General features: G+C 35.5%; 1 protein-coding gene and 1 non-coding gene across 2 annotated transcripts; one reads left to right on the forward strand and one right to left on the reverse strand.

Annotated features, from left to right (window-relative positions):
* Window positions 1–9,918: 9,918 nt before the first annotated feature.
* LOC112722347 (probable inactive poly [ADP-ribose] polymerase SRO5) lies at window positions 9,919–13,343 on the forward strand. The gene is made up of 5 exons (XM_025773341.3): window positions 9,919–11,171; window positions 11,292–11,533; window positions 11,661–11,794; window positions 11,884–11,979; window positions 12,946–13,343. Exons 1-5 carry the CDS (start codon window positions 10,699–10,701, stop codon window positions 13,084–13,086), a joined length of 1,086 nt encoding a protein of 361 aa, XP_025629126.1. The 5' UTR covers window positions 9,919–10,698; the 3' UTR covers window positions 13,087–13,343.
* Window positions 13,344–22,563: 9,220 nt separating this feature from the next.
* LOC112724145 (small nucleolar RNA R71) lies at window positions 22,564–22,670 on the reverse strand. The gene has a single exon (XR_003163323.1). It is a non-coding gene; the product is annotated as a small nucleolar RNA R71 (small nucleolar RNA).
* Between the last annotated feature and the right edge of the window lie 391 nt (window positions 22,671–23,061).

Here is a 23,061-nt window from a genome sequence, read left to right on the forward strand (position 1 = left end):
ATCCATATGTGATTTGAATGAGAACCAATGCATGAATGTGTGTAAAAAGAGAGGAATGGGAGGTTAGGTTGCATTTTTGTGATTAGGTTGATATAGGTTGGGTGGGATACTTGAGCTAATCAAAGATTCAATCTTTTAGTCCACTAAACCATATTCATCATACCTTTACCCTAACCCCATTACAACCCTCTAAAGACCTCATGATATTTGCATACATACATTAGATACTTGTTGATTGTTAGATGAATAGAAAATCCTAGAATGTATGATTAGAGGAGACTTGAGTGATTAAACCCTAAACACTGAGCGATTAGAGTGTATACACATCCGGTGACGGTTCGATTACTCAATTCTATGTCCCCACCCCTTATATTGTGTTTTCTTGCAAGTTGCTTCATTTTAAGACTTGAATCAAATCATTGGATTGTGATCACATTTGTAATGTCTCTTTGTTTTTTTTTTTTTTTGGCCCTATATGTCCATATGCTTGCTTGGAAATTTGGTTGTTTGTTTTTGCCAATTCAATAGGACACTATAGTATAGCTAGAAATAGATAGCATTTAGTATAGTTGCATGCATATAGATAGTTACATTAAATAAGTTGTTTGCCCTTCGATCCTTCTCCGATTAGCATGAGGACATGCTATTGTTTAAGTGTAGGAAAATTGATGAATCCATATCTGATGGTAAATTTTGGCTTGAATTGGATGAATTTCACAATATAAACTCACACTTATTCACTAAAATAGCATACTTTTGTATTTTATCCGTAAATTGCACCTAAATGTGAAAACATGTGTTTTTGTATTTAAATTGATCAATTTAATTCGGCTTTTATTCCATTCGATGCCGTGATATATTTTGTCAAGTGATTTCAGGTCAATTAGGCAAGAATGATTTAGTAGAAGTGGAAGAAAGCATGCAAAAAAGGGAGAACACATGAAGAAAACAAAAGAGAAGCACACACTCAAGTGTGCGTACGCACATCTTCCCGTGCGTATGCACAAGTGGAAATCAGCTAGTGTGTGTACGCACACAACTCTGTGTGTACGCACAAGTCTGGGCGCGTGACTTCATTAATGAAGCATGTGGCTCGCAATTTTGGGGGCCTCTTGGCCCAATTTTTGGAGTTCCTGAGGCTACTTAGAGTGCTATATCAAAGGGACATCATTTCATACCAAAGCAGGCCACCATATTACACAACATTACAACATAATTAGTTGTAGGAGTAGTGTAGAGTAGTGTTCTTTCAATTCTCTCTTAGGGTTTATTTAGGTTTCATAGTAGAACTTTATAATTTCAGTTTTGATCTTGGATTTTACTTGTCTCTTTGTAAGTAATTTACTCTTGCTACATTTTCTTATGGTTCAAGTTATTTTGTTAATATATCCAATTTTGATTTCTTGAGTTTTTGGTTGATAAATTTGATGTTTTATGATTTATATATACTTGATTAATTTTCTATTGTTGATATTATGCATAGTTGGTTATAGTTTTTATTATATTTTGCAATTTGCTATGTTTTGCTTTATTGCCCACCAAGTGTTTGTAAAAAAGCCAATTATCGATTTTGAGTAGATTTTTACTCCTTGGCTTGGGAAATGAGTCCCTAGGATACTAAAGGCATAATGTTTGATATTTAGTGGTAATTCTTGGGTTGTTAGTTGACTCTTGTTTCCACTAACGCTAGCTTTTTACTAAGTTAATTAGTAAGTTAGCTAGGACTTATGAATTAAGGTCAACTAATGCTTGCTTGACTTACTCCTGGATGTTAGGGGTTGACGAAGTGAGATTAACTCATCATAATTGCCATAGTTATGGTAATGACAATGATAGGATTCCTTAATTCTCATTCCCAAGTCAAGGCCCTTTTTATGCTTTTATCGCATTTTCACTAGTTTTGACCTTATCTTCTTCTAATTTGCATTAATTGTCTTTTAATCTCTTGCTAGTTCGTTTATTCTTTAGTTCCTTTTAATTTCTTTTTCCATGCTTGAAAACCCCCTTTTCTTCACAACCAAAAGTGTGAATCTAACTTGCATAGTCCGAGGGAAGAGACCCGGGATTTAAAACTCCCGGTTTATATTTGTTTTGGATTGTGACAATCCTTTAGTTAAACTTTGATTATGGGCTGTAATTCTCGGTTGGGGATATACTCACAACACAAATTCTTCTAAGAAAATTCCTAACCGACAGTTTGGCACGCATCATGGGCTTCATTGTTTGTTTTGATCATAAATTAAAAATTTATTTGTTTTATGGTTTCTCATCAAGTCAAATCAAATTCTGATTTTCAAATTTTATTTTTGACTTGTCTTTTCAAACTGCTTGTTTGCATATCCTTTCAAGTCAATTTTTTTTAAACACCTTTTCATTTTATTTAAATATCAGTTTGTGTTTTCAAAGCATTTATAATAGTTACACCTTAAAAACCTCTCATCTTCTCCAACCTCCAGAACTCGCATAAATTCATTCATTAGGTTACATAAAGATGAGAATTTGTTACTCGAAGAGGCACAGGAACCTATCATGCTCCACAAAACCCTCCTCCAAAAGGCCAAGCTCACACTCATATCTATATTCACTCCCATTTGTCTTCACATTCCTCTCTTGTTCCCAAACCGATGGCACATACCAAAAGTGACGACCATCCACGGTGCCACCAGAGGCTAGAACATCTAGGGCAAACACAGCAAAATGGGAAAATATCCATGAATGACAAAGAACCTCCAACGTCTCCACCTCCTCGTTCATCATCTCGTCCTCAAGGACGTTCTACTCCTACAAGTCACACACCCAATGGTAATCGTAGACCCTTTCTTAACTCTGTGAAACTACTACCGACCCTTGATCCCGTTGGTTTTAAATCTTATTTTCATAACCTCTCTCATTCTCATTTGATCATTTCCGTTTCTCATCAAGTATGAATTTTGAATTTTATAGAGATATTGTTTCTATAGAGCTGTTGTTTCTAAAAGACCTTTGTGTTCAAAATATGTGGCTGATTTAAATGCTCTGGCTAAAAAGGGAATAAATTTTGTCGAAAACATTGTTTACTTAGACTAGGAAAAAACTTTTTAAAATCAGAAAACCAGTTTATCCTGATTAGGTTAGAGAATTTTATGCCAATATGTACTATCATGAGGAATCTGTTCACTTTTATGTTAAAGGCCAGGAAATTCATTTAAACAAATAATCCATTGGTGATGCTCTGGACTATTATGATGGTGTCAATGCCTATATTACTGAAAAGTGGGATAATAATCTGGGGATATCACATTAGGATGTTTTGGACAACATTTGTGAGAATATTTCTCTCATGGATAGTGTTACTCCTAACCACCGAGCCTAAGTCCTGTCAAAGCCCAGTTAACCCATTTTTATCAATGAGTTACTCTCTATGACACCTTAGTTGTCTATGTCATTCTTAACAAAGCTAAAATCTCTTTTGCATATCTTATGATACGTCATATGTATGATTGCATCAAAAGTGATCAAAATGTTTCACTACCATATGGCATGTTTTTTCACTTATTTTTTTTAGCACTTTGGTGTTGATATGAACAATAAGATCCAAGAGAATAGAATTTCATCTCCTAAAGGTGGTGGCGCAGTCAAATAGATATAGGAAAAAGGAACTAAGGCTGCTAAAGATATAGTTATGGAAGAAGAAGAAGATGAAAGTATTCCTCCTTCGTCAGCTGTCGGTACATCAACTTCCATCAAGTACTTGGTAAATAGTATTGTGAAAGATGTATTGCAAGAATTTGTGAACCTTACCAAGCACATGATCTCTTCTAGTCAACAAGCTAAGAGTCTTGCAATTCAAAATAAAAATTCATTGAGAAAGTTTCAAAGCAGAGTTGAAATACTTCTAAAGTATCTTAAATCATTGGAAGATGATCAAATGATGTCTGATCATGAAGAAGAAGACTTTTTTGGAATCGAGGAAGATGGATCTGATGTCTAGCTCCTTGTTGATGATGATGCACTAGAAGAACTATTTTTGACATTTCACTTATGTTACTTTGATACTTTTCATTTCATTTGGATGACTGTAATAGATTAGACAATTGACTCTGAACTGATTGCACTGCTGATTTGCATTTGGATACTTAGTATATTTTGTGCAGGGATTACTAACTCTCCTTGATAACAAAAAGGGGGAATGAGTAAAAGAAAAATGAATTGTTAGGTTATTTAATTCATAAACTGATGTGCTACTGTGAATCTTTTGACTCTGATTGATAAATTTTTTATCACTATTTGCTATTAGTTGAGGCTGAATGATGATTGTGTTTGGATTAATAGTTTTGTAAATATTTTCTAGTGATTAGGCTAGTTTACTTAGTGTATAAATCTGTTGAAATAGTTTTTCGGATGTTTAGAATTGTTTCCATGTAAATTATGTTGATCACATGCTGAAAAATGCAAATATTTAGGGGGAGCCAAGTGAAAAAAAGAAAGGGAGTGTTCACATCAAAGATTGCATCATCAAAGGAAAGTTCACTAAAACTCTTCTTATTTCTTTTATTACAATTCATTTTACAATGTTTGTCATTAAGGGAGAAATTATTGAGTTTAAAGAACTAATTAACCAAACATTAACTGATTAGTTTGTTAATTGTGCAGAAATTAATAAAAAGCAAAACAGGCCAATAACAAGCTTTAGACGCACATACACTCATGGTTCAAGGGAATATTTGTTGATTACACCAATAATTTTCCATCAGAAATAAAAGCAAGCATCAGGCCAAATTCAAAGGAATGAATAACAAGCAAAGTCCTTAAATGGTTTAGGCCCAGAAGATTTAAAGATTCTCTAAGCCCATGTTCATATCATTTAACTTATTCACAGCCCATGGGAAGAGTTACCATCAAGGGAAGGAAGATTCACTTCCATCTAAACCAAAACACAAAGTAACCGGACCAGTTCTCTCTCTTCTCTTTGTCTCTCTTTTCTCTCTCACACTCACATGAAGCATTCCAAAATATAAAGCAAGAAAAGGGAACTCTATTTAGCGTTCAATCAAAGATGAAAAAGTGGGTTATCAAAATCAATCAAGAAGATGAAGGCACCAAGTAAAGATCAAATCCGAAGGCTAAATTAAAGAAAAGTCAAATTTTTGTTTCAGAAATCCTTTGTACATTTTTCTGTTTTATTTTCATGATCCTGAGGGGATTTCCTTGTTAAGTTGGGTGAGCACTTAGTGGTTGAAAATCTGTGGAGTGAACATAGTCAAATCTAACTTGGGTAGAAGCTAGGTTTGTCCGAGATAGGATTGGGTTGAATCATAGGAAAATTAATGAATGTAATCTTTGTTAAAGATAGTAAGAATTCCATCATCATTGTGGTGGAGACTAGATGTAGGCTACATTGCAAAGTTGTTGAACCAGGATATATGTTGTCACTCTTCCTTCTCTGATCTGATTCTGGCTTTATTTTCTAAGAGAAAAAATTAAATTGTCTCCTACTTATTCCATCCAGCAAGATGTCATAGCAACTCTGCTCCCTCACAATTTTGTTTTGGCTCCTCTATCGAAAAGAGACAAAATAAAAGTGTGTCCTAAGTTTTCAACAAGAACAGACTTATCTGATTCTCTATGTTCCATCTAGTTTGAAATAAAAGCAAGCAAAGTAAAAAGAGTCACTAATAACGTGAATTTATTTTGTTACATAGATGTTCCCTCGCCTTTTTTATCATATTTACATTTTTGTAAAGAGGGATAGGAGTTGTGATCTTATAACATATATTTATATACTACTTGTATACATTATTCTTGTAAATATAAAAGTGTTGTGATAATTTGTATGTATGTATAAAAGAAAAATATTACCATTTCTTTTAAGAAAAGTCAATAAAGATTTCAAGTAAAGGCTCCTACTTGCTATAGTTATATATAGAAGTCATCATAATATCCTCACTATTAGAGTAGCATAGCCAGAAGCGTGACATTCTGGTGGTGAGGGTGTTTCATTCAACAACAACAATAGCAAAGAACTTTCTCAAATTCAACAAAAAAGCATTCAAATCATTTCAATGCTTTATACTCTCCCAAAATAAACAATCAAGAAAGAGCCAGAGCCACACACAATCAAGCAAAGCATTTCAAAGCATTTCCTTGTTTTTTTTTCGGTTAGGGATTCTTTTTCATGTTATACTATAAGCAAATCAATACACAGAACAATATTGAGCCTAGATTGAGAAGCATAATTTGAAATTATTGAACCCTAATTTTAAAAAATTAGGACCATGAACCATAACTTACCTATGGTGGTAGCGGCGGTCCAACTACATAGTGGTGGTGACGGAAAATACGGACGGAAAATCTGTGCCATAGAGGTAGCAAAGGACAACATTAAGGCAGCAGCACAACACAGAAAAGCTGCAGTGACAAGGGATGGCACAGCAGCAATGGTGCAATGAAGAGGGAAGAGAGCGGAGGAGAGGCACAGGCGATGCTGCTGAAAACGCGAAGAGAGACCCTAGTGGTGTGACATAGGAGAAGAGCGAGAGCCAAATCGCGTGGAAACAGCCGACAGAAGAGATGGAGGAAGAAATTGCAGAGAGTTTGAGGTGACATGGTAGGGGTAGGTTCGACAGCAATATGATGACTTGAGAAGAGCAAAAATTGGGGGAAGAGATGAGAAAGTGATTTGAGATAACGGAATATGATGGAGGCCGATGATTGAAGATGATGGAAGATGGTGACGGTGGGAAGATGAGGGCTTTCATCTAATGGTGACAGTGGAAAGATTGATTATGGAAGTTGAGGGCTTTCATCTAATTGAAGATGGTAAGTTTTTTTTTTTAATTATCAAATTTTATAAAGGATAAAATTGTCAAAAGGATGATTTTAATATTAAATGTAATGTTAGGGACTATTTTTAACCAAAAAAAGGTTAGGGACGATTTCTGTAATGACCTAATTTTCAGTATGTCTAGATCATACCGGAAACTGAGTGCTACCAACTTGTCTTCCTAATTATTATCTATTATTTCTTATAAACAACCATACGTGTATATATATATATATATCTCAAGCAGTTACCAACATGTAGTTATCCAGCCTTTATTAGAGTATATATCTCAGTTAGAACACCCCAAGAAATAGCTAGATAATAACTATACACACACACACACATAATATCCCAGGCCCTGATCTGTTCAAGAAGTCCCTAAACTGGTGCCCAGGCTAGCCTAGACTCTATACTAACCTAATCACACTAAACTACAAAAGCGAGGAAAAGTACATTCTAGGTCTTCAAAACTCAGGTCTTGTTGAACGTCATCAAAAGGTGATACATCATCTACTATTCCTCTACATGATCGTACGTAGTCATAGGGCATCTTACTAGTAGTCTATCAAGTAGCCAAATAACAAGAGTCTCATACAAAGAATTTAGGCTAAAGTTTGTATTCAAATGGGGGTGCAGACGTTGGCTGATCTCAAGTATTTACATATAAACAGATAACAGAATTCACCCTAAACTCAGAAGACTACCTAGAGTAGAATCCTCTTTGTGGAACGGTCATCAATAGATTACAGAAAAGTACTGCTGCTTCCATTTGAAGGGGAAGAGCAGGGGTAAGAACTGAAAAGTTCTTAGTAGAGTCAGGCTAATTAGTCATGTTAATCGCTTCCATCGTGCTTAAGAGTCAGTCAAATAAATTTTACAGTAAACAGAAGAAAACAAGGAAACAGATAGACAGAAAAAGCAAAAAAACCAGAAAAATACAAGAAAATAGAGAAATACAAGAAACAGAATACAATCATAGAAAATACATAATAGAGAGAATGATGTACACATGAGGATGATGCATGTCTAGCCCTAGTGCAGGTAATGAGCTCATTTGTCGGTTACTTACCCGCTCCCGACGTTACCCGGAGTCTTTTGACCAGGTAAGGCTTCTCTATTGGCAATACCCACAACACTAGTCCTTTGACTTGCAGGGTGGCACTAGCAACCCACTGCAAGACTCTTTTGACTTGCAAGACGACACTAGTCAACTTATGTCTTCCCAACACACTCATTGTAAGAGTCATTTGACTTACAGGAGCACACACACACACACACATTGTAAGAGTCTTTTGACTTACAGAATAGGATTATTTCTAAGTATACCAGGAAAGTATTCTCAGTGGTTGCACCACCATCTATTTGGCTTCCTTCTCGCAGCAGATGAACATATAATAAGTGTTTTACTCTTCATTCTCTTTCTCTTTTTCCTCTTTTCTTTTTGCCTCTTGTTCTGCTCTTATTTTTCTTCTTAACTTTTGAATTTATAATTTATTTCAGTTTCGGTATGAATAATCAACCTGTCCCAAACATAGGTTCATTAAGTCTATATTGAACCAGTTTGACTTTTCATATAATACCTAACCCTAAACGCAAATCAAATACTAACTATATTGCTTCTAGATCGCCTTTCTAATCGACATTTATCTTTTCCGTTAAAGCTTTGCTAACTTTTTTTTATTTTTATCTTTTCTTCAATATTTTATCTTTCTTTTATCTTTTCCTCACTAACATGTTCTTACCACTTTCTAAGCATTTTATGAAGGTAATTATGAGATTTTGAGTTTAAAGTTGTCTTCTTAAGATTTTTAAAAAAAATTATCTTTTTACTATTATTTTAGTATTTTTAATAAAATAATCATATTTAATAATTTATTATTAAATAAATTTTAATAATATTTTATTATGAATTTTTAAAAAATATATTTTTTATTATTTTGTTTTTATCTCTTAACCTTGCTTTTTTGAAAACGTCATCCATGAGAAGTACAAAGTTTATCCGAAAAAAAAAAAGATATATGGCCAAATGAATAAAAACTAAGTGGACAAACTAACAACCGGGTAGTCACCAAAAAAAAAAAAACTAACAACCAGGTACAAAATATATAACTGACCCAAAGAGAATGATTTAAGTTACAAAAATTATTGATAGTTGACTTTAATGACTGGTTTTGGTGTATATATAATATAGTCGTTTATTTATATTTATATATTATGTTATAATGTAAAAGAATATGAAATATGATATTATTAGAAACTAGAAAAGCCAATAATTAAGATTTAACTGTGTTTTTTTTTTTTTTTCTGTAGGCAGCATCAGCAATAGCTTTTCTTTATTTCCTTTATCATTTTCTCCCCTTTTTTTCCATAAAGATTGTTTATTTTATGATGATCTTTATCAATGGCGTTTCCATTAGTTTAAACACCACTTTTTTTTAATCATGATTATATTTACGTGTTATTTATTATCATAATATTTTTTTTTTATTAAAGATAAGAGATTCAAACTCGCAATCTCTTAATTGAATATAGACAGATTATGCCATTTGAGCTATTATTTATTGGCTATTTATTATCATATCTTCCCTTTTCTATTCGTTTATTCATTATAGAATCACATATTGATCACTAAATTTATGAGAAGAAAAAGTATGTTTCATAAACAATACTTATAATAATAGTGTGTAATGTAGTATAAGAGATATTTCAATTACTATATAAACAATACTATAGGATTATTATAATTTATTATCTTTGATTAATAACTAATTGTTAATATTTAAAAATATAAATAAAAAGTATAATACTAAATTATTATACTATTAACTAAAAATATTAGTTAAAATAAATTAAAATTATTAGTCGCACACCTTTGATACCTCTTAATTTTTTTTCCCGATGCTTCTTTAATAGAGTTTTTGATAAATAATATCATCTTTTCATACAAGGTTATTCCTAAGCCTTCAACAAATACACGTACTTAGCACTTAAGTAACCCTAAAAGATATCGATTTGCCGACCTATCTCAAAAGAATCCTATACCTACTAAATTGAAACACTGGCAGAAGATCATAAAAAAAATATATATATAAAAAAATAGAAACACTTGAAGAAGAAGATGCTACTAACACGGAACACACAAATAATTCCTCCCAAAACATAATAGACATACACATAGTTTCACAATTTTCAATATTGACCTATCGAGATAGTTACAGAAAGCATTCAATGGTGCTCTGTCCACACGATAGACATGCCATGTAATAAATTAAATTTCACAAAATTGAGTACAAAACAAAATTCACAAAATTAAAGCATAGCCCCCACGATGCCACAATTATTTAGAAATTAAAATAGAACAAGTGCAGCACAAGTTATAAAGTCCATCTAAACTTTGACCTTTGCCTTATTGCCCAAGTATGCAAACGAACTAACCCGTTAAGAAAGGGTAAAATCGTAAATTGCATATGAAAGACGGTTTTGAAAATAATCAAAGACCTCTCCATGTGAGACCCAATCTGCATTACGAAAACAGTTAGCGCCCGCAAAAGTCAGCAAAAATAAAAACACCGCCTCATTACCAAAAAAAAAAAAAAAGTTCCCTTCGTATGGCGGTTTTCCCTTGTTGCTTTAAAACACTTGACATCTCTGATTCTTTCTTCTCTTCTGACTCTGCAAACAAATTCGTGTTTGTCACTGAAGCCGTTACCGTTTTGATTTTCGTCGCTTTTTCTTTCCTCCCAAGTTTTTCATCAAACATGAACTTATACTTCTTCAATACACAAACACAATTACTTAACCTTCTTTGCAATTAGTTTTCTTTTTCTCTCATCTTATAAATACACAAATAATTGTATACAATTCTTTTGTTCTCTTTCTTTCTAATTCTTTGCATAATGGAGAGACGGACTTACGATGACTCCGCGAATTTGGCGTCGGAGATCTCAATTTCAGATTACGCCTGCGGCGACGAAGACTCTTCGGTTTCAGATTGCGAGAGCAGCGTCTCCGGTGATGCACGCAACGTGTTCGATGAAAGGTTCGTGAGACTCCCCGAAGGAGACAAGGCTCGCGACCTCGTTCAGAGCAGATTAGTTAAGGGACTAGCATCGTGCGGGTTGAAATCCAACGTCGTTTCGGTTCACAGAAATGCGTGGCGTTCTGTAATGGCGCAGGCGCGTGTTCAGTGCTTCCAGATCTTCGCGCGTGCCGTTGCGAAGTTGCGTGGCGGCGATCCCAACGTGAAGTATGCATGGTATGGTGCTTCGAGCAAGGAAGAGGTTGAAGACATTATTGAGCACGGTTTCGGTGGGAAGATGCCTCTCCGTGACGGACTTCGTCTTTCGCCGGATGATTCTCCTCTCAAAAGGCACGCGCAAAATTCTTGATCCTTATCTATTATTATTATTATTATTATTATTATTATTATTATTATTATTAGTTGCTGATCTTGATTTTTGTGAATAATTGAATTTGATTGGATAAACAGTGTGAAAAGCTGTGGCGTTGACAAAGATGGTCTGAGGCATGTGATTCTGTGCCGCGTTATCTTGGGGAGAGTGGAGATGGTGCCACGTGGCTCCGATCCATGCGGTTCAAGTTCGGAAGATTATGATTCCGGTATGGACGGCAGCTTCTCATCTCCCGAGGGGTACGTCATTTGGAGTCAACGGGTCAACACGCATGTCTTGCCTGAATTCGTTATAAGCTTTAAACTTCATCCCTCAAAAGGTTGGTGCATTCTGTTTGCTACTGTTTTATTCGCTAATTCAGTTATTTTGCTATGAACTAGAAGTAATAGTAATATACTCTAGTAATAATGCTGCATGTGTTTGATCTTTTCGTGATTTTGTTGTAGGTCATGTGAGGATTGAAGAGCCTTTGAAACCTTCTTCCCCTTGGATGCCATTCCCCGCTCTGATTTCTGTGCTTTCTGAGATTTTGCCTTCCTCTGATATTGCCTTGATTTCCAAGTTTCACAAAGATTATAAAGTGAGTGCTTCATAACTTGTGTCCAGAGTTTCGACATTGATAATCTTTTTTTAACTTAGACCGAGTCTGCGTTTCCTATGTCTTAACAGGAAAAGAAAATTTCACGGCATCAATTGATACAGAAAGTAAGAGTAATAGCAGGAGACAAACTGCTCGTTGCGGCCATCAAATCTTTTAGGGAGAAGGTACATTTAATATTTTTCTGGTGATTTTGATTTTAAATTTAGTCTAATGATGTGGTCCTTGCACTTGGGATTTTCTGTAAAGTTACAAGCACAACACTGTAGTACTGCAGTTCAAGTCGATAAGACTATATCATGGTTCACAGATGATGCTATGCTATATTGAATTGTGCAAAGATTGCTTTGTACTGTATGAATTTGAATGGCATTTGAGCATTGGTGAATGTTTAGCATTACCCGACATTCTGGAGTATTAAGAACTAGTGGCATGTAAATTGGGGAAATGAGATCACCTACCCTCAAGTTAAAGATATTGGGGTCTTAAATTGCTGGAGCAGCAAAACTGGCTGAAGACACAGTAATATGTGTTTCCTGCTCAGAATAGAATCTCTCCCCCCTCCTCCTTCTCTCCCAAGTGCTTCTGTTGAAGTCGATATTTTTTATGGTCATGACTGAAATGAAGAGGGTATCCAGTTTTTACCTGGTATTGTATTTGGAAATAAAGAAAAAGGTATTAAGGTAACATAAAATTCATTGAATTTTGAACTCTTACCCACATGGGTACATCTCAGCTGTGGATGTTACCCAACGCTCTTCCTGTGTCTGGATAATTATGGAATTGTAAAGGCCCGAAGTGAATTACCTTCAAAGTGAAACAAATTAAAGGTGGTGTTCAAATTAGTTTAACTTAATTTGTTACACAAGGAGAAAGCACATCTTTGACTATGCTCATTGACTTGTTTTTCTACTAAATTTCTCCGCTGCCTTAGGTTTGAGTCTTTCGTCCTCTTGAAAGAAATAAGTAGTTGAATCCAATATTGAAACTGTTGTAGATTTAGAGTATGAATATGGTCCCACTGATTTTTCTTTTCTCCTTTGTGTAGATTATGCCTTCTTCCTTTGCCACTTTATATTATTTTGGCTTGTAGAAGTGATCTTCTAACCCGGTATATTTAATATTTTTTCCAGAAAATACCTGCAAGCTTTAAAGACGCAAGGTCATGGCAACCGGAAAACCATCTTCGTGGACAGAATATGGTGTCTTTTATGAACTGTGTTAGTGGATTGAAGGGAGGGAGGAATACAGAACGTGATAGAAGGCCTTACTAACTTGGTAGCCAAACTTACTTTGAGGTTGGAAGTTGTTGTTTAGAAGCAGAGTCGCATTTGGAACTTATATTCTTTCCTTTGTGATACACATTTTCTTTTGTTGTTGAATGTAGTTTAGGACAAGGTCTTCGTTATTCTAGTTACAATTTACAAAATGAAATGCTGTAATCAATGATTAATAAGACACACATTGAATAGACTCCTGAGTTACAAATGTAACATCTATCAGATATATGTTGTTTGCACTTGTTTAGCAATCGGCTGACTTCTTCCCCCCCCCCCCCCCTTTTTTTTTCTCCTCTCTCTCTTTTTATTCCCCTGTTGACTGATAATGATCGCTTAAGAAAAAACAAATAAAAAACGATGTATCTAGGTGAAAACAGAAATCCCACTTGTTACTTGGTTAAGGTGATTTGGTCAAAGAGAATGAGAGGTGAATAAAAACCCCCAAATATTTGCCGAGCTCTCCGGAACTCGGTACCTCCATATATAACATACTCTCTAAGTCTCTATTAGATTTGAACCACCACTAAACCACGAGGCTTGTGATCTAGACTCTAGAAATAAGAAGCATGAAAGAAGGACTGCCATTTATGTATTATTAACTTAGCATAAATATCAAGCCAACTTAAATCACACTTAGGTATATACAGAAGTTCTTTGGTGGCATGTCAAAAACTAATCCCATGCCCTAGATGGTTTTTCAGGCATTTTTTTCCCTAAAAGAAGTTCAATTACAGTTAATATCGTTTTATTATTAAACATCAGTATTCAATCACAAAGGGGATCTCATGGATAAAATACATACCAAAAGTTGTTTAAAGAACAAAATTTCCTCCCTTTACTAGACGAGTGTATCATATTTGATGATCATGGTTCAACCCCATACCCACAAACTTTCTTCGAGATCCATATAACGACAATATAAAACTCATATCCTATTCCTTCAAAGGTGTGATAATGTGTGCATTCGTATCTTTAGTGTTTTTTCCTTCATAATTTTAATTGATTTGTTAAGAATTTCTGTTAAATAAGAAATGATTCTAAGGTTAAAATGAACATTACTTTAATTAGTTAAATTTCACGGAATACAGAAAAACTTTGGAAGGAAAACAAGAAAAAACAGAGAAGAAAAGCAACAAATAGGAGGCTCTCAATAACAAGCAGAATGCTTTTTGTGATGAACAGAAAGCTCTCTGGAAAGAGAAAGTATAGAGGTGTGCAACGTGGGAAAGACCACATACCACGTCGGAAAAGAAAAAAGATCTGTGCATATGCATACATGTGTGTGTACGCACAACTGCAGGTAATTCACCTACTATGCGTACGCATACAAGCGTACGTACATATGACTGTACCTTTTCACGTGGGATGGGGGAGATTTCACGTAGGATACAACAATTATGCGTACACATATATGTATGCGTACGCGCGACAAAAAGGTTTTTGCCCATCATGCGTATGCATGTACGCATGCATACGCACGACCTTTAGTTCACGTGGTACGTGGAGTTCACGACGTACAACGTGACGAGCAGCAATCAAAGGAAAATTGAAGCACGTACAACGTAGCCTTGGTTTATGTGGTACGTGAGCTAAACAGAAAGCATTCCAAACCGAAAATGGGCTTCATGTGGTACGCGAGAGTCTTCCCATGGGACGTGAGAGTTAAGTCCTACCTCCCAGGGCTTCAATCAAAGCTAGCCTATCTCCAAGTTCTTAAACCTTTGGGATGATCATTCAAGAGCCCACTATTGATGGCATTAATTGAAGATTGCAAGCAATTAAGAAGAAGATGTTTACGGAGGAGAAAACAATTAGGAATGAAATTTGATTTTACTTTAGTTTTGATTCTGTTTCAAATTTGAATTTGAATTTTACTTTCTAGGGTTAGTGTATAAGGGAAGAGGGCACTAACCTCTTCTCTTCTTCTACCGTTTTGACTTTTGATAATTAAGGATTTCTTTGAAGAACATGAGTAACTAATTCTCTTTAGTTAAGGTTAGAAATTTTGTTAATTTCATGGTTTAATATAATAGCTTTTCTACCTCTAATTCATGCATTGATTCCTTCTTAAGAAAATATTTTCGTTTTTCATTTTAAAGGGTTTGAATGTGTTGGAAAACAATTCTTCTCTGACTTGAATTCTCTTAACCTCTTAGAAAAGTTGATTAATTGAATTAAGCTTGAAAATTAATTCTCATAACTCTTAAGTTTTGAAACTAGACTTGATAAGTGACATCAAACCAACTAGGAGAGATTCTTATGAATTGTGTTGCTTCATAAATCAGTGAACATGTGTAACTCTTTTCTTAAATAATTGACTAAGGGATTAGCGATTAATTAGGCTAAAGAGAAACTAAATCACCAAGGGATTGGGGTTTGATTACTAATAATTTGTCATAAAAGTATCTTTGCATGATTAAGGTGGTAAGTGAAAAGTATTAACCCAGAAGTTTTAACATCTCCAAAACCTTAACTTTCTTAATCATATTATCTATTCAGTACCCACTATTTGCTTCTGTTCACTTTGTTATTTATGTTACAAGTTATTCAAAATCCTACTTTGATTGTCTGACTAGATTAATCGGTTGACTATTGTTTGCTTAATTCATTAATCCTCATGGATCGACACTCACTCGTCGTGAGTTTATTATTGATACAACCCGGTGCACTTGCCAGTGTTTTGTAGTTTATAAAATCCACATCAAGTTTTGGCATCGTTGCCGGGGATTAATCGTGGTTAACAAACTACCAATCAATTGATTACCTAGATTAGACCTTTTTACCTTTTGTTTATTTACTGTTTTCATTTTATCCCCCCTGGGAATTTCCTTCGGCACTGTGAAGGGAATTCCAATTTGATTCCTTGTCGTTTTCGTCTATGCAGAATAAAGGATAAAGAACCTTTTCAATACGATCCTGAGATTGAAAGAACTCTTAGGTGACAAAGGAAGCAAGCTAGAAATCAAAGAGTTGAAGAAGAGATTGAAAAAGTGGTTGAAGAGGAATTTGAGCTAAACATGGCAAAGAATAGCAATGCTAAAGCTCCTTACTTAGGAGGACTCTTGGTTCTTTCACTACTCCTAATTCAGGGAGTTGTGGAAGTAGCATTGTGACACCTACTGTCAATGCTAACAATTTTGAGTTGAAGTCTCAACTTGTTATGTTGGTTCAACAAAATTGTCAGTTTAGTGGGAGCCTGCAAGAATATCCGAATATGTTTATCTCTAATTTCTTGCAAATTTGTGACATTGTTAAGACCAATGGCGTCCTGGCTGAAGTTTACCGACTTTTTCTCTTTCCTTTTGCTGTGAGAGACCGGGCTAAGCAGTGGTTAGATAATCAGTGCAAGGAGAGCATAGCCACATGGGAGGACTTGGTCACTAAGTTTCTAAAAAAGTTCTTCCCACCTCAAAGGTTGACTAAGCTCAGAACCAATATTCAGACCTTCAAACAGCATGAAAGAGAGTCCCTCTATGAAGCTTGGGAGAGGTACAAAGAGTTGCTCAGAAAGTGCCCTCCGGATATGTTTGCAGACTGGGTCCATCTTAAGATATTTTATGATGGGATCACCCCCGCCTCTCTGGTTTCATTGGATAACTCGGTTGGAGGTTCCTTGCATATAAAGAAGACCACTGATGGAGCACTGCAGTTAATTGAGATGGTAGCCAATAATCAATACCTCCATTCCTCTGAAAGATCAATGATGAAAGGAGTCATGGGGTTAGATGCTATGGATACCATTTTGGCTCTGAATAAAGTCTAGTCCCAACAAATCAATGCAATTACGCAACACCTAGGAGAAATGCAAGTCTCAATAGTGAGTTCACAAGAGAATTATTATGGTGCAAGTAATGGATTTTCTCAAAGTGAAGGCCTTGAATATGGGCAATCTTCTCTAGAGCAAGTGAATTACGTAGGCAACCCTTCAAGACAACCTCAAAATGATCTTTTCTCCTAGATCTATATTCCTGGATGGAGAAACCACCCAAATTTTGGGTGGAAAAATCAAAATCAGAGACCCAGTAATTTCAACAACCATCAACTGAACCATTTCAATCCTCACCCTCCTCATAACACCTTTAATTCCAACCAAAATAGCCACCCTCCACATAACCACAACAATTCTAACCAACAACTAGCACCCACATAATCCACTCCAGATTTTCAAAGGCTTTCTAATCTTGAATTTGCCCTAGAAAAATTGTCTTAATCCACTGCTTCATTCATGGAGGACACAAGGAATAACCTCAAAAATCAAGGAGCCTTAATGAGAAATTTGGAGGTGCAAGTGGGTCAAATTGCTCAACAATTGGAAAAACCTACTCAAGCATTCCCAAGTGACACTGTTCCAAATCCTAAAGAGGAATGTGAAGCCATTAGTTTAAGAAGTGGAAAGGTGTTGGGCAAAGAGGAAGAAGAAGCTCCCATAGCCAAGTCAAGAACAGGAGGTCCATAGGCCATTAACCACCAACGAGAGCATGTGACACCTAACCTTCAATAGCAACCCATTCAAGCTTCCACATATGTACCAAAAGAAAAGATTCAAGTGCCTAAATATAATTCGAGAATTCCGTACCCTCAAAGATTGTAAAAACAGCCCAAGGATTAACAATTTTCTAAGTTCCTAGAAGTATTCAAAAAGCTCCAAATTAATATCCTCTTTGCTGAAGCTCTTGAACAAATGCCCCTTTATGCAAAGTTTATGAAGGAGCTAATTTCCAAAAAAAAGGAATTGGAAGGAGAATGAAACGGTGGTGCTCACAAAGAAATGTAGTGCCATAATTCAAAAGAACCTCCCTGAGAAATTCAAGGATCCAGGAAGCTTTGTGATTCCTTGCACCATTGGAAATGTGACTGTTGAGAGGGCTTTATGTGATCTTGGAGCTAGCATCAATCTCATGCCATTATTCTTAATGTGCAAGCTCCAAATTGAAGAGGTAAAACCTACCCAAATTTCTTTACAACTTGCTAACCGTTCTCTTAAATTTTTTTAGGTGTTGTTGAGAATTTACTGGTGAAGGTGGGGACAATTATATTCCCTACAGATTTTGTCATTTTAGATATGGAAGAGGATGTCAATGCCTCTATTATATTGGGGAGACATTTTCTTGCCGCCAGGAGGGCCCTAATTGATGTGAAAAAAGGTGAATTAACATTGAAGGTGAATGATGAACAAATTATGCTCAATGTATTCAAAGCCCTGCAACATCCTGATGACTATGAGGAATGCATGAAAGTGGATGTGAATGATCCCTTGGTATAAGAGGCATTAGAAGAAGAAGAGCTCAATGAATCACTAGAGTCCTTTGTTGAAGTTATGGTTGGTGAAATTGAAATGATAGCACCACCCAAGGAAGCATCATATACTCCTTCAAAGGAAGAGGGGCCATCAAAGATTGAATTAAAGCCCTTGCCTTCCTCTTTGAAATATGTTTTTGCTTGGGAAGTCAGAGACATATCCAGTGATCATTAATTCTTCACTAAACACTTGTGAAGAAGAGGCATTAATTAAGGTACTAAAAGAACACAAAATAGCAATTTAATGGACTATTGGTGATCCTAAGGGAATATGTCCTGCAATGTGTATGCACAAAATTCTACTTGAAGAGGATGTTAAACTAGTGGTGCAAGCACAAAGGAGGCATAATCCTACAAAAAAGGAAGTGGTTCAGAAGGAAGTGATGAAGCTGTCGGAAGCCGACATTATTTACCCAATTTCTGACAGCCCTTTTTCTTGTCATTTTCCAGTTGTTTTTTATTAAATTTTATTTAGTTACATAGTATTTTGGTGCAAAAATCCCATTTGGATGCTACTTTGAGTTATTTTAGTATTTTTATGATTTCAAGTGAAATTCAGAGCAGTTTAACAGAGTTTGGAGCTAAAAACAGAAAAGATGGCAACCCCCCTGGGCGGTAAATGCCCAACTGGCGTTTAGCGCCAGCAAAGGACTCAAGCATGCACGAGCTCACTCACTATTGGGCATTAAATGCCCAATATGGCGTTTAACGCCAATGGTACTGATCGAATCCCGCCTCTTTTGGCATCTCAAGTGGATTTAATATTTATTAGTTATATTTTATTTTCTTTTTGTAATTTTTAATTACAAACAATATCTTTTAGTTTTAGGGTTTATTATTTTATTTTATTTTTCTTATCAAATTAGGTTAGTATAAAAGGAAAAAGATCTTTTGTCTTCTCTCTTCCGCATGTTTCACTTTTCAAAACCCTATTTTCTCTGTAAGTCATGAGCAACTAATCCTCTTGGTTAAGGTTAGGAGCTCTATTTTATGGATTAAAATTATTGCTTTTCTATTTTAATTAATGTACTGATTCAATTTCAAGGATTGTTTTCGTTTTTAATATTATGAATCTGGGTGGAACGAAAGTATGACCCTTATTCTATATGAGTTCTTGTGATTCTCGAGAGAGTTATCTCGCTTGAACACCAATGTGAAAATAAATTCCTCCGAAACTGCTAATTACATGAACTAATTGGGATATGTGACATATAATCCTGTTACGTTTGGGTAATTAGGATTTTTGTGGCCATAAAATAGTTTTTGAACTTAACCCTCTAAGTGGAATTAAGTGACCACGAGAGTGGCGGTTAATGAAAGTTAGAGGAGGCTAAATCACTAAGAGATTAGGATTTAGACATTTATAGTTTGTTATTGAATGAATCATCCATTGTTAAAATAGTTGGTAAGAACTTTTAATCTGGAAAAGTAAACATCTCCGGAGCCTTAACTGATTTCTCTTACTGTTTTCACACCAAACCCTTATTTGCTTTCTTTATTCTCTTGTTTATTATTCTATGCGAATTTCAACCATCAACACCTCTTTTTGATTCACCTAACTAAGCTAGTTGGACAACGATTGTTGCTTGACAAATGGCCTAAAGCGGGTTAGGAGTTTCACAAAATAGATTTTTCGTTGCAAGTATAGCTCCGAACCAACAATTGATCCTAATCAAATTTTAATTCTAGAAATTGTCACAATCCAAAGCAAATAGAAACCGAGAGTATTTAAATTCTCGGGTTGTCTTCCCTAGGAGTTGCAATTAATGTGATCAATTATTGGCTATAGGGGATTTTAGGGTTTTGATTATAAGAAGCAAGAATTAAAATGGCAAGTAATTAAATGGAAAGCAAGTAAAGCAATGAAAATGGAAATTAAATGGTATAAAGGGGCTCTTGGCAAGAATTGGGGAATTAAGGATTTCTATCCTAGTTATGGACCACAAATATGGTAATTGTGTAGAATTAATCCCAATTAGTCAATCCTAATATCGAGAATTAGTCAAAAGGGCATAATTGATTTCAATCCACAAGTCCTAGCAACTCTATTAATGGAAGGCTTAGAGTTAGTGGAAACCAAATCAATTAACAATCCTCACACAATGTGGAATGTACATCTACCACTCAAGTTCACCTAAATACCCAATATTCCAACCAAAAGTGTGAAAAACTAGGCAAAAGTCCAACCAAGCATTTTATCAAACACTTGGAAGGCATAAAAAGAAAGCATGATAAAATAACAAGAAATAATAAATTCTACAACTACTAAGCAAGGAAAGTAAGAATAGCAACTCAATTCAACAATAAAAGAGCATGAAACATAAATTGCATTAAATGTAAATCAAAATAACAAGAGTGTTCATCAACATATAAAGTAACCAAAATGAGAAATCAACAAGATAAACTAAGAAAATTAAGACAATAGAACAAAGAAAGGTATAAGAAATTAGATGAAAACAAGAATTAAAAAGAGAAATTACAAAGAAATTAAACTAAGAAACCATAATTCTAGAGAGAAGGGGGAGCTTCTCTCTCTAGAAATTGACCTACATGATGCTAAACTAACCCTAATTTCTCCTCCTTTCACATGGAATGATGGCCCTTTGATATAGCAAGAATCAGCTTCAGAAAGTCTCAAAACTGGGCTTTGGAGGCCCAGAAATTGCCCCTAGCGATTTGTATTAAGTGAGTCATGTGCTGGGACCTGTGTGTACGCACAGAGTTGTGTGCGTACGCACACATGCTAATTTGCTTCTTGTGCGTAACAGTAGGTTTTGCGCACGCACACTCCAATGTGTGCTTCTCCTTTGTTTTCTTCATGTTTTTTCCCTCTTGCATGCTCTTCTTCCATCTTTACCAAGCCATTCCTACCTTCTACATCTGAAATCACTCACAAACAACATCAAGGTATCGAATGGAATATAAATGGAATAAAATTGACTAAATTAAGCACAAAAGAGCATGTTTTCACAATTAGGCTCAATTTAGGGAGAGAACACAAAAGTATGCTATTTGGATGAATAAATGTGGGTTTATATGATGAAATCCACTCAAATCAAACCAAAATATATTGTCAAATATGGATTCATCATTGCTCAGTCCAGCAATCCTCGTAGGATCGGCCCTCACTCACCTGAGGTATTACTTGGATGACCCGGTGCACTTGCCGGTTAAGCTGTGGGGTTCTCGAATTCCCGCACAAGTTTTTTGCGCCGTTGTCGAGGATTGTTTGTGATCGACAACTACAAGTTGTCTAGTTGCTTATATTTGGTATTTTTATTAGTTTTGTTTATTTACTTTTTCTTTTAATTTTCAATTTTCAATTTTATTTATTTTCCCTTTAATTTTGAATTTTGTTTTATTTAATTTCCTTTAATTTCTGTTTTAAGTTTGGTGTCCCTTTAGTATTTTTCTCTTTTTATTTTCGAAAATTTTAGTATTTTTCTCTTTTTAGTTTTCAAAAATTTTTACGTTATTTTCTCATTCTTATTTTCGAAATTTTAGTTTAATTGTTTACTTTAATTTATTTTATTTCTTATTTTTTAGGATATCTCACTGGGAGCTCTCTATACTTTGACATAGAGACTCCCACTTTTCTTTGTCTCTTGTTTGTTTATGAGTAGGAACAGGGATAAAAATTCCCTTCTTGAGTTTGATTCTGAACCTGAGAGGATATTGAGGCGACGTTTGCAACAAGCTAGAGCTTATAAAGCCAGAGAGAATCTCAAGGAAACTTTTGAGAAGGAAGCTGAAGAGCCCACCATCGGTGCTAATGGTGGAAACATGAACACTGATGAGCATGCAAGGAGGGTGCTTGACTCATACACTGCACCTACTCCTGACTTCTATGGGCACAGTATAGTTGTACATGCTATTAGTGCAAATAACTTTGAGCTTAAACCACAACTGATCACTCTGGTGCTGCAGAATTGCCAATTTCATGGACTCCCGTAGGAATATCCAAATTTATTCATCTCTAACTTTCTGTAGATCTGTGACACTGTAAAAATAAATAGAGTGAATCATGAGGTCTACAAGCTCATGCTCTTCCCATTTGCTGTGAGGGACTAAGCAAAGCAGTGGCTTGATTCTCAGCCCAAGGAGAGCCTGGACACGTGGGACAAGGTGGTCACTGAATTTCTGATAAAATTCTTTTCACCTCAGAAACTAACTAATCTTAGGGTGGATATCTATACCTTCAGACAAAAAGATGGGGAGTCCCTCTATGAAGCCTGGGAGAGATACAAGCTGATGATCAGGAAGTGCCCTCCTGATATATTTTTTGAATGGACCAGGTTGCAGATCTTTTATCATGGCCTTTCTGAGATGGCTAAGATGTCACTAGACAACTCTGCAGGTGGTTCCTTGCATATGAAGAAGACACCTGAAGAGGCAAATGTGCTTATTAAGATGGTTGCCAATAACCAGTATTTATACACTTCTGAGAGGAACCCTGTGAACACTGGGACTACTCAGAAGAAAGGAGTCATGGAGGTAGACACACTAGATGCCATCTTGGCTCAAAACAAGATCATGTCCCAACTGATTAGCATGATCTCTCAGCACTTAACAGGGATGCAAGTCTCAGCTGTCAACACTCAAGATGCATCCTATGACATGATTGGGAGCTATAACCAAGGGGACGCTTGTGGCTATGCTCAACCCACCACT

Source organism: Arachis hypogaea, chromosome 11 (assembly GCF_003086295.3).
Source record: "Arachis hypogaea cultivar Tifrunner chromosome 11, arahy.Tifrunner.gnm2.J5K5, whole genome shotgun sequence".
NCBI classification, from domain to species: domain Eukaryota; kingdom Viridiplantae; phylum Streptophyta; class Magnoliopsida; order Fabales; family Fabaceae; genus Arachis; species Arachis hypogaea.

Bases quoted from the DNA above. Each gene is read 5' to 3' on its own strand.
- LOC112722347 (XM_025773341.3), top strand. From the start codon at position 10,699: ATGGAGAGACGGACTTACGATGACTCCGCGAATTTGGCGTCGGAGATC. The intron at 11,172-11,291 runs GCACGCGCAAAA...TTGGATAAACAG, and splicing joins GATGATTCTCCTCTCAAAAG to TGTGAAAAGCTGTGGCGTTG. The intron at 11,980-12,945 runs GTACATTTAATA...TATTTTTTCCAG, and splicing joins TCAAATCTTTTAGGGAGAAG to AAAATACCTGCAAGCTTTAA.